The 11,521-nt window shown below is 35.1% G+C and overlaps 2 protein-coding genes and 2 long non-coding RNA genes across 5 annotated transcripts; 2 read left to right on the top strand and 2 right to left on the bottom strand.

Moving 5' to 3' along the window:
• Positions 1–382: 382 nt before the first annotated feature.
• LOC143177472 (uncharacterized) lies at positions 383–2,086 on the bottom strand. The gene is made up of 3 exons (XR_013001573.1): positions 1,993–2,086; positions 1,177–1,478; positions 383–1,089 (listed from the first exon to the last, which is right to left on the bottom strand). It is a non-coding gene; the product is annotated as an uncharacterized LOC143177472 (long non-coding RNA).
• Positions 2,087–2,127: 41 nt separating this feature from the next.
• On the bottom strand, positions 2,128–3,184 carry LOC143177475 (uncharacterized). The gene is made up of 4 exons (XR_013001576.1): positions 2,627–3,184; positions 2,523–2,540; positions 2,359–2,389; positions 2,128–2,285 (listed from the first exon to the last, which is right to left on the bottom strand). It is a non-coding gene; the product is annotated as an uncharacterized LOC143177475 (long non-coding RNA).
• Positions 3,185–3,301: 117 nt separating this feature from the next.
• On the top strand, positions 3,302–5,307 carry LOC143177469 (uncharacterized). Of its 2 annotated transcripts, XM_076375383.1 has the most exons (5): positions 3,302–3,443; positions 3,615–4,026; positions 4,152–4,287; positions 4,376–4,639; positions 5,205–5,307. In XM_076375383.1, the coding sequence occupies exons 2-4, from the start codon at positions 3,672–3,674 to the stop codon at positions 4,626–4,628; spliced, it is 744 nt and encodes a 247-aa protein (XP_076231498.1). In that variant the 5' UTR covers positions 3,302–3,443; positions 3,615–3,671; the 3' UTR covers positions 4,629–4,639; positions 5,205–5,307. The 2 variants fall into 2 exon arrangements, with proteins under 2 accessions (XP_076231498.1, XP_076231497.1); XM_076375382.1 differs by lacking the exon at positions 5,205–5,307 and having other exon boundaries at positions 3,303–3,443; positions 4,376–4,720.
• Positions 5,258–10,821, top strand: Ap-2alpha (adaptor protein complex 2, subunit alpha). The gene is made up of 12 exons (XM_076375376.1): positions 5,258–5,373; positions 6,251–6,339; positions 7,061–7,272; positions 7,464–7,657; positions 7,743–7,974; positions 8,045–8,153; positions 8,287–9,260; positions 9,352–9,680; positions 9,786–10,054; positions 10,155–10,299; positions 10,395–10,602; positions 10,683–10,821. Exons 2-12 carry the CDS (start codon positions 6,276–6,278, stop codon positions 10,758–10,760), a joined length of 2,814 nt encoding a protein of 937 aa, XP_076231491.1. The 5' UTR covers positions 5,258–5,373; positions 6,251–6,275; the 3' UTR covers positions 10,761–10,821.
• Positions 10,822–11,521: the final 700 nt, after the last annotated feature.

The raw sequence follows: 11,521 nt of genomic DNA, 5'->3' as shown, positions 1-11,521 counted from the left end.
GGCTACCTCCGGCTACTCTCGTATTCCGTACACGCGGTCCAAACCAAACCGACCACGGAACTTGCCCAAATTTTACCAGATCTGGATTCACCTGGACATTACTTCTTTTCCACCGAAAATCAATTCGATTCTTCCTCAATGTTTACTAAATGCGATCCAATTTTACGAACATAATTAATCCTCGGGAGTAAATAACGCATTAACGAACCGTTCAAGGACATTAGCTTACAATTAGCCAACACTTTTTCATCTTAGAATTTCTGATCTGTCGATGATGAACGTTCGAATCAATCGAAATTCGTCTAAACTTTACGCTAGAACAAGACAAAAATTAATTTTTAATTTCATTTTATTCAAGCCTTAGAATCAAGAGTAGATTTGGTCAGCATATATTTTGAGAAACGTTTGAAATTCCAAGCAGTGGGTGTTTCGTATAAAAAGTGGAATACAAAATGTTCTGTGTGAACTTCCATATACAACCTACAACGTATATAACGTATAAGACTTCCAAATAAATAAATGATCTAAGAAGAGTTCGTAGGCGTTTATTGGTTACGATTTCGCAGACAAGACGAATCATTGTGTTCTATGCGAGAGACGATGACTAATACAACCATATAATCATTTCCTTATTGATTGTCTCCACCGAAGCTTGTGGCCGCGTATGCGTATAAGATTTTATTTCCACCTGGTATCGGATTTCGAAAAACTCCACCCGTTTCAGTCAAGAAATGCGAAGGTCGACCTTATTTACTAAAAAACTATTTACTTGTCTATTTTTTTAAACTGTTTATTAGACTGATTTTTAGGGAAAGAATTTCTTCTATTGCTCTATTTTTCGCGTTATCGTTGTTAGGCCCGATAATGGATCATCTGATTTTGACGATATTAATTGGCTAATTAGGTTATACGGTCCATCAGAGGTTTTCTCAAGTCAATGACGTGCAGCACCAAGATACATACGCGAAACGTCAATTACCGTGATGACCCAGTTACGGGGATCATCTCCGTTAAATTTCATTAATCGTCGCCGTCCGAAGACAAATTTTTCTCGATACAGATCAACCCATTACGGCAGCATAGCCTGTCCTGTAAGATGATAACGTTAACTTTATCTCTCTGTGAGATCGTAAGAAATCTATGGTCAAGATCGAGTAGTTATGCAAATATACAAACAAACGCTTAGGTGTATTAATTTGGAAACGCGTCGAAAGAGGCTTCAAAATTGCTGCACAATTTTCTGTTTACTTCGCGGAAAAATTGGGTGAGATCTTTTTGCCTCATTAAGTCACGTTGCACATGATTCTCGACACTATTTTCGTATATTGCAACGTCATATGCGCGGGAACTGAATGGACCACCGCGTCACCACGCCTCCTTTATTCTTCATAAATAGTTCTGCCGTTTGCCTTCGTTCAACGCTTCCGGTGAATCAAATCGCGTGGAATCCTCTTTCTAGATCCGTGGAAGAACGTAATCTAAGGGTAGTGGGTGCCAGCAGAGGATGAATCAGTCTCAATGGTAAAACTATTTAGGTAAATACGAGCTCGATCTATGTACATATGTAGGTAGGTACATCGTCTTCTCATGCATGCGTAATGTTGCGGTACAATTCACAAGAAATTCTAATAATGGATGCAACTTTGTACGTATGTATATTATATGTATGTTAATGTCTCTCTCTAAATTTTCTAACGCATGACATGCGTTTGCATATACTTTTATACAGCCGTCAAGTTACTAAATAGTTTCAAACATATTTATCAAGATCTTTTACTATAGTCAACTGTATGACTCATCGTTGGTAGAGCGAATTCAGATGAAAACAAGTTGTTTGTAACTATGACAATATACATATGTAGATGTTGTATTCAGTGGTATCCAGTTACGAACATGATCTGTTTTAATCAGATCAGAGGAATCAGTAGAAATCGATAAAACTCTACGGAATGAGAATTAAAGTTTCTCCCATCTCTATTCCAGTAAATATACCTTGGAAAAATCCAGCACTCGTCTTCGACCTATAAAACAAAGGCAAACCATCCAGAACCGATGCGCGATGGACAGTGGAGATAGTTGCGATCCCTGGTAAAGTGTGTCAATGTCAAAGTGTCCAAACCTCCAGCCGAAAGCCTCGAGACTGATTCGTTTCTTTCCCGTTCTGTTTCACAAACATCCACCGAATCCTTAAGCTTCTGGTCTCGCCTTTGCGTAGGTGAACGTTACTGACATGACGTCACCTTTGTGAGGGTTTTAGCGATCGATAAAACGCGTCACAATGGTCCCTAATATGGATTGAGAATACGTTCATTACGTAGTGAATTGCCGCAACATGTGTATGTTACTTCTCCTACCCACCCTATCTCCTGGAATTTATTCTGAAAATATTCTAGACATACATTTGAAATATCGTTTGTGTTTTTTGCTAAATGCATAAATGCATAAATGCATAAATGTGTAACGAATTCAAAGTAACTAATTTCCTGAAATACTTGTTGTTGCAGCATTGTAATTAAAATTACCTAAACAAAGTAAATTCCCTAAAAGCAGAAAATGCATACCTATGTAAGTGCTGAAAAAACAACGAAACTAAGATTGTAGAAAAAATAGTGGGTACTTAGCTTACTTCGCCGTTACACGCCGCCAACTATTAATGGCTGACAAAGTTTGAGAAAGTCATAGTACCTATCCGACAGTGAGATCAGATTTGACCAAAGGAATTCTTTAACCATCCAGCCCTTTCGATCATTCTTCTTCGCCGACTCAAAGTCGAAGCTACGATCGAAGGTTGCACGGTTTTTTCTTCTGTTTTCTTTACTCCAAATTTACTCGCAGTCATGACAAGTTGAAGACAATGGATAAAATGCAACAAAGGTAATGCATGGATACACCTATCTTCAGTCACTGAAAACAAATTCTTTTGAATTAACGAAAAGTACTAGTACTGCAGTTGTCAATGCAGAGGGTGGTTGTAAAGAATGATTTCATTCAATGTTTCGCTACCAAGCAGACAGTAAGCGTTTAACGATCGTTTGTACTTAGCTTACTTAAAACGATTGAACTAGAAGTCAGTCGGTGTCGTACGACGACTTCGCATCGCTGCCACTTGCTTATGACCTGAGGTCATACCTCTGCGATGTGTAACATTATCTCTGATGTTAAAAGTTTCATCCTCTGCTCTGAACATATTTTCTAAAAGAGATCAATTTATTTGATACAACCTACAGAATTAGAATTTTTTATGTCTTTTAAATATTTAATCACATATCAAGTATTTAAACGTTGTTAATGCAGCGGTTGCTGTTATTTTAAATCAATGTACATAAAAAATATCACGGCACGCATGTAATGCAACAACGACCAATGTCACTGCCATGAATAAAATTATATATACTACGTAATCCGACGACATGTAATCGTCTTATATAGTATCGATTGTGCAAGTAGGTATTTGTCTTTTATATATCATTTGTTTCCCGTAGTACAATTAAATAGTGTTTTTTATAAAACATACGTATATCCAACATATATAGAAATCTTAAACACTGATAAAAAATGTATTTTTTTACTAAATAAAATTCAACTCTAATAATTGTTTTTATACATTTAACAAGAAATGGTATGGTCAATTCGAAAGGAAGATTGAGCGATAACAATCAGTATACGTATGTATGTACTGGACATACGTACATATATGCATCTGTACATACGTATCAAATAAACGAGAAGAGGTCCTCCATTTGAATAATCGTTGCTTAACGCGCTACTTGATTGTTCTCAAGTCCCCCTTGCGTTTACCGATGGTACTACTTAAATTATCGTTCGCTTCTCCGTTCGCCCCAGATTGCCACAGGCCACAGGCCACAGGCAGATCGTTTCCATCTATCGCAATCATGAAGATACGCGAAAAAAATGTTTCTAACAGAAAACAAGTAAACAGGACGGAAGCAAAGAATCAGGACAATGAAGTGAAAACGTTTAACAAAAAGAAATACAGGTTGCAGAAATACAGCAATAAATATAAACGTATGTTTAGATCTATTATAATGATTTAGGCATAGGTATAGGTTAAGTTTGAAAGTCACTCGATATGTACCTGTTTCTATAAAACGATCGAATGATTAGATTAGTTTTGTATTATTTATTTACAGTTAATCAGTGGGAGGAACGCAGGAAAAAAGCAATTTTGCGGGATTTTCACAAAGAACTTGACAAAAATCAATGTCGTCAGAATCTAAAGAAACCACTTTCATTGAAAAATATTAATGAAAATAAAAATAATAAAGAGTATGTGACATGAGTATGTAGTTAATGTGAAATTTTGTATAAAAAGTAATAGTATTATTTCATATAAGTGATTTTTCTGTTTCTAAAGAGTGCAACCACATAAATCAAATGCTTTTCATAAAGCTAAACAGGAATTGTTGCATAAAAAAGAAGAACAGAAAAGACAGAAGGAAGAAGCGCTAAGGATAAAATTAGAACGAGAAGAGGCACTTAAAAAGTATAAAGAGAAGAAGATGCAAACATTTAAAAAATTATCGAAGAAAACAAAAAAGGGGCAACCTGTAATGAAAGATAGGTTAGAAATATTGTTGGAAAAAATACAGCAACAAGTATCAAAGTAACATAGCAGAAGGTATTGACATGTAACTTATATAAAAAGAAAAGAATTTTTCATAAACCAATATTTTGTAAAAATAAATTTCATCTTCTTAGAGACTGTGAATTTCCATATTTTATAAACCTTTTAATAAATCGATCTAACATGAAGCTAGAACTTAATAGGAATTATTTTTGTTTCTTGATTACATTTACATTGAAAACGTATTAATTTGAAACGAGATAAGTTCTTGGTCTTTCATTAAATTTCTCCAAATAATTGGTTACAACCTAAAAATTATAATTGTAACATAATTCTTGAGTCGAAATATATCGTACACCGAATCGTTAGATTCGAGAATCTTACCATTCGAACTCTCGAATAATATTTCGAGTTACTACCTAAGATTATAATAACATGTAGAGGTGAAGGTTTCCTCATTTAGCGAATCGATCAAGCGATTGACTAATTTTGCATTGGATGAATATTTAAAGTAGAAAAATGAATTTCTGTTGGGAGATAGAATAGATAATCGTAGAAAAATGAAACGATCAATGAAGATTTACAATGATTCGAAATACAAATTTGCCTGCGCAAGCAGTAAATGTGAAGAGCGCAGGCGCAATGGCATTTGACGAGCAGCCGTCAGCTAGTCAGCGGTTGCAAATGGCGACAGCCACGAAATCTCTGGCACCGACTCGCGAATAGTTTCACGCCTACCGAGTGCTGCGTGACCAAGCCGTGCGTGAACGTTACTCTAGCCCAGATCGGTATGTACTTAAACCTGATTCCATAATCAGCACGCATCGCGAATAACCTCTTCCCAGGAAAAATCTAGTCTCCGTTTAGCTACGCTCTCCTCCTATGCGCGACAGCTCGACGAAAAGACAAAAAACCTACCGTTTCACCTGTCTTGTCTTCATCAAAATATCGCTCCTGTCCCCTTGATCGATAAACTTTCATTCTCAAACGATCCCCCGGCAAACATTCATGCATCTTGCAGATACGACCTTAGAAGTTTACACGTAACGGGTGCCACTATCACCGTTTACACGGCACTGCTGTCAAAAATTGTTTGCTAGTGGAATCTAGGACGCGGTACCGGCTTAATCACCCGATTTTTCTTCCAGCTCCTCGAGTATCATTCCCGCGTTTCGTATTGCTTCTACTGCTACCACTGATTCAACCAAGTATAGCAAACTTTCTTTCGAAGTTACTATTAGGATCAAACGACCTATTCGTTCGAGTACTCTTCATTACCCCGACTACCGCCCCGATTATTTTATTCACTTCTGGCTCTTTATACTTCTCAATTGCGTGACACCGAATACCACCGATCTGTAGCGATTCCTACGAAATAACGTGTTCGAAAATCTGTTTCTCTTAACACTTCAAAATATTTCCATGCCTGCAATAAGAAACAATATTGAGATTAGATACAAGGTGGTTTCATTCATCACCATGGAATAGTTATTATAATACTTTGTTTAGGAAAAATATATTAATTAGCATTCAACTGCTTTCAACCATCTTTAGGATAGAAAATGTATCTTTAGCTCAGAAATAATTTAATTAATTGATTCAATTATTAATGCAACTATCATTTTTTGTAAAATTTCACAAATTTGGATGTATTTCATTTCACAGGTAGTTTAAAGAAGAACAGAACAAAATGCCGGCTGTGAGAGGAGATGGCATGCGTGGACTGGCTGTATTCATTTCTGACATTAGGAATTGTATGTACAAACATATATATTTTCAACATATTTTAATTTTAGATTACGTTTGACATGTATATCAACTGATACGTTAAGTTTTGGTTTGTTTGTTTATTTATAGTTATTGTTACGCTATTTGATATCCAAGAATATAAATTAGCTTTTAAATCATTGAAATTTTGATTAGTGCTTCATCTATTAAGTGACACAATGCCATTGAAACTAACGAGGCACGCAAATTATTTAAAGCAGTCAGGAGTAGGAGACAGGGGGCGGAGTTCTGATATAGGCATATCTCGCTGATATAGCTTGTCTTTCAAATAGCAGTATGTAATACTTGGCATAATGTGGCAAATCACTGTTAAAATAAATATATTGAATTTTTTAAAGAAATGTTTATGAATGTAAATGGATAATAAGATAACAATGTAGCTGCTGGAATCAATTAAATGTCTATAATTTAATGTATTCAGTAATTTTGTATAAAATAAGATTAAGAGCCATTTGAAAGAGAACAAATCAATACATCTGAGCTTTGATGCCAGTCCAAATGGCATACAGCCATTATAGTTTTCTATAAAAGCTACAACAAATGTACAGTTGTATATATTGTATACTACTATTATGCATTAATATTATTATATACTATTATGAATTTCATACTTAACGTATTTGTAGGACATTTCTCAAATTTTTTCTCTTTTTATTTATTGTCATAATTATGTAATAACTTTCTTAGGTAAAAGCAAGGAAGCAGAAATTAAAAGAATAAATAAAGAGTTGGCAAATATTCGCAGTAAATTTAAGGGCGACAAACCACTTGATGGATACCAAAAAAAGAAATATGTATGCAAGTTACTTTTTATTTTCTTGCTTGGTCACGATATTGACTTTGGGCATATGGAGGCTGTCAATTTACTCTCATCTAATAAGTATTCAGAAAAACAAATTGTAAGTAAACAATTTTAAACAAAATAATTTAGTATATTAAACTAAGTAAAATAGGTTTTAATTTATTAGTTAAAGATATGTTGAATCTCTTCATGTGTTCACTATGTTACATTATCATTATATTATAAATATATTTACTATTAAGAACAATAGAAATATTTTATTAATAGAATACATTTTTCATATTTCAGGGTTATCTTTTCATATCAGTTTTGGTAAACACAAATAGTGATCTCATTAAGTTGATAATTCAAAGTATAAAAAACGATCTCGCATCACGTAATCCAATTCATGTAAACCTTGCCTTGCAATGTATCGCCAATATCGGTAGTAAAGAAATGGCAGAAGCTTTCGGTAATGAAATACCAAAACTACTTGTTTCTGGGTGGGTTAACATAGTAAAAGTCTTATATATTTTAATTTATTTATTTAATAACATTCCTAAAATTATAAACCATTTTCTTATTTAGGGACACTATGGATGTAGTGAAACAAAGTGCAGCATTGTGCTTATTACGACTATTACGTACTGCACCAGATGTTGTTCCTGGAGGAGAATGGACTTCACGTATAGTTCATCTTTTGAATGATCAACACCTTGGTGTTGTTACTGCAGCTGCATCTTTAATAGATGCTCTTGTGAAAAGAAACCCAGATGAATACAAGGGATGCGTGAGCCTAGCAGTATCGAGATTGAGTAGGGTATGGCATAATTTGTTAATTCTGCCCAAGGTCGAAAGATAGTTCTTTGATCTTTGTTCTATCTCGTTAGATTGTCACATCGAGCTACACAGATCTGCAGGATTATACATATTATTTTGTGCCAGCGCCATGGCTTTCTGTTAAATTACTGCGGTTACTACAAAATTATACCCCACCTGGTAAGTTCATTTACTTCAATATTCTTAACGTGGAACCTAAACTGATGCCACTGCAATGATAAAAGTTTAGGTTTCTCTGTGTTACAATTTTAATAAACAATATAGTTTGATATTAATTCTAAACTTTTAACAGCGGATGATCCAGGAGTAAGGGGTAGATTAAACGAGTGTCTGGAAACTATACTGAATAAAGCTCAAGAACCGCCAAAATCAAAGAAAATCCAGCATTCAAATGCAAAAAATGCTGTACTGTTCGAGGCAATTAGTTTAATTATTCACAATGACAGTGAATTGCCTTTATCGGTTAGAGCATGTAATCAACTAGGACAGTTTCTATCGAATCGTGAAACTAATCTCCGCTACTTGGCACTTGAATCTATGTGTCATTTAGCTACATCAGAATTGTCGCACGAAGCAGTAAAGAAGCATCAGGAAGTTGTTATTCTGTCTATGAAAATGGAAAAGGATGTGTCTGTAAGACAACAGGCTGTGGACCTTCTGTATGCTATGTGTGACAAAAGCAATGCAGAAGAAATAGTGCAAGAAATGTTGAACTACCTCGAAACTGCTGATTATTCGATTAGAGAGGAAATGGTTCTGAAAGTTGCAATTTTAGCTGAAAAATATGCGACCGATTATACTTGGTACGTCGATGTTATTTTGAATCTCATCAGGATAGCTGGCGACTATGTTTCGGAAGAGGTTTGGTATAGAGTTATCCAAATCGTAATCAATAGAGATGATGTGCAAGGATATGCAGCGAAAACAGTTTTCGAGGCCTTACAGGCGCCAGCTTGCCATGAAAACATGGTTAAAGTTGGTGGTTATATACTCGGAGAGTTTGGAAATCTGATTGCTGGTGATCAACGCTCATCTCCAGCTGTGCAGTTTCAGTTATTACATTCCAAATATCATGTATGTTCACCAATGACTCGTGCATTGTTACTTTCAACGTATATCAAGTTTGTTAATTTATTCCCTGAGATGAGGGTCCAAATACAAGACGTTTTCAGACAGCATAATAACTTACGTAGTGCAGATGCAGAGTTGCAACAAAGAGCTTCAGAATATCTTCAATTAAGTATTATTGCATCCAGTGATGTTTTAGTAAGTAATATAATGTTCATTGCAATTTGATAAAGATATGTAAAATATAGTATTGTAGTACTAACAACGAATATTTGTCATCTCTCCATAGGCTACCGTCTTAGAAGAAATGCCTGCATTTCCCGAAAGAGAATCTTCCATTCTGGCAGTTTTGAAAAAGAAAAAGCCAGGTCGGGTACCTGAAAATGAAATCAGAGAAAGTAAAAGTCCTGCACCAAATACTAATCACCACGCAGAGGCACCTGTTAGCGTCGCAGTTGTTAACAATACATCGGCAGATTTATTAGGTCTTTCTACACCACCATCTTCTCAACCTACTAGTAACACTGGGGTTCTCCTCGATGTACTTGGAGACATTTATAATATGCCGAATAAAGTCGGTGCTACCAATGGTGCCCAGAATACCTATAATCCTAAGAAGTAAGATGCTTTTAGAAATATATTTGATTTCAACGAAAGGTTTCAAAAAAAATCTGTATTGTAGATTTTATATAGGTATCGCATCTAACTTTTGGGTCTTTTTAGATTCGTTTGTAAAAACAATGGTGTGCTGTTTGAAAATGATTTAATTCAAATAGGAGTAAAGTCCGAATTTAGACAAAATTTGGGACGTGTCGGTCTTTTCTATGGAAATAAAACTCAATACGCGCTTCATAGTTTCCAAACTCAATTGTCATGGTCCGAAGAGAGTCAAGCAAAATTAGCTGTACAAGTAAAACCAGTTGATCCAGTATTAGAAGCTGGCGCTCAGATTCAGCAAATGATCAATGCAGAGTGCATCGACGATTACAGCGGTATGTATGACAAGTTATGTAATGTTTCGATTAAATTTGTATTATTGAGTGATTCAAATTTATCAAAGATATCGTTAAATTATTCGTTCTTTGTACACAGATTCGCCAAGTATGGTTATTTCCTTTATTTATAATAACGTGCCACAAAAAATAACAATGAAGTTACCTCTGACGATCAACAAGTTCTTTGAACCAACAGAAATGAATGGGGAATCATTCTTCGCACGATGGAAAAATCTTGGAGGGTATGTAAATATGTATGACAGAGTAGTAATAGTAGTAGTTCTTTGAAATAATTAGCAAATAAATATGCGCTAAACTTGAATGGAACCTTTATCAGTGCGAATCAGCAACGCTCGCAGAAGATATTTAAAGCGCAGCAGCCAATGGATCTTGCGCAAGTTCGTACAAAATTGCAAGGATTTGGAATGCAATTACTCGATGGTATTGATCCGAATCCTGATAATTTTGTCTGCGCGGGCATAGTACATATGAGGGCACAACAAGTAGGATGTTTGTTACGTTTGGAACCTAATAAACAAGCGCAGGTAATTTCTGTAATGTATTTAAAATTGACATTAATGTAATATAAGTATAATATTAATTCAGTTGTTGATTTTATTTATAGATGTTCCGTTTAACGGTACGTTCGAGTAAGGAGTCAATGTCAGTAGAGATCTGTGACCTGCTGGTGGACCAATTTTAATCGGCCTAGCAGGCGTGAAATGAATCTAAAATATATTAAAACGCCGTGGGAAGACATATCGTGATCGTAAAAGAATGTCGTCTCTCGACGTTCAGAAAAGATACTGATAATTGTTTGTTAAGAAATATTCGTTGTACCCAAGCTTACGCTCACAGCGCGATCATGAGAACTGATCCCTTGTGTAGACGAAGCGTTGTTACCCCGTGTAATCTCACAAAATCCAGGCATTTTATTGCCCAGAAACACAATCAAGGTTAATTGCGTGCATGAGAAATGATAAAAGGAAAAAAGAAAACCAAATGACACACACACACATATATATATATATATACATATATATATACACACCACTCACACAAACACACATATAGTGACTATGACGGACAATATTAGTCCATAAACGAAGGTAACGAATATAAAGATTACCTTTTTTTCTTAATTGAACATGTTTTTAGTAAACATTAATTCGTAATTTATCGAATAATGCGTAGATGTTTTTGCCACGAGTATCTGCAAGATACGTCCGGGTACTGCGATCGGATTACATTAGCATGTATTTTTTACAATACATTTTGTAATTGGTTACTTTTTTTCACTGAGCGTTTTTGATGAGTTTATAGTACTGATTAGCATTATTTATAAGTAATTCCGTACATATTTGCGTTCTCGTGGTGTTGTCACATCTATGCTTCCATTACCTCTTTTCATATGTACGATTATTTTATTTTCGTACCAATTTCCTTTTTGAGATTATTATTGCG

This window comes from Calliopsis andreniformis, chromosome 3, assembly GCF_051401765.1.
Source record: "Calliopsis andreniformis isolate RMS-2024a chromosome 3, iyCalAndr_principal, whole genome shotgun sequence".
NCBI lineage: Eukaryota > Metazoa > Arthropoda > Insecta > Hymenoptera > Andrenidae > Calliopsis > Calliopsis andreniformis.
This window is presented reverse-complemented; position numbering and strand designations above follow the sequence as displayed.

Coding starts and splice junctions, on each gene's coding strand:
- LOC143177469 (XM_076375383.1), top strand. CDS start 3,672: ATGTACTGGACATACGTACATATATGCATCTGTACATACGTATCAAAT. Junction 4,027..4,151: donor ATACAGCAATAAATATAAAC/GTATGTTTAGAT, acceptor ATTTATTTACAG/TTAATCAGTGGGAGGAACGC. Junction 4,288..4,375: donor GAAAATAAAAATAATAAAGA/GTATGTGACATG, acceptor CTGTTTCTAAAG/AGTGCAACCACATAAATCAA.
- Ap-2alpha (XM_076375376.1), top strand. CDS start 6,276: ATGCCGGCTGTGAGAGGAGATGGCATGCGTGGACTGGCTGTATTCATT. Junction 9,261..9,351: donor TTGCATCCAGTGATGTTTTA/GTAAGTAATATA, acceptor ATCTCTCCATAG/GCTACCGTCTTAGAAGAAAT. Junction 9,681..9,785: donor AATACCTATAATCCTAAGAA/GTAAGATGCTTT, acceptor GGGTCTTTTTAG/ATTCGTTTGTAAAAACAATG.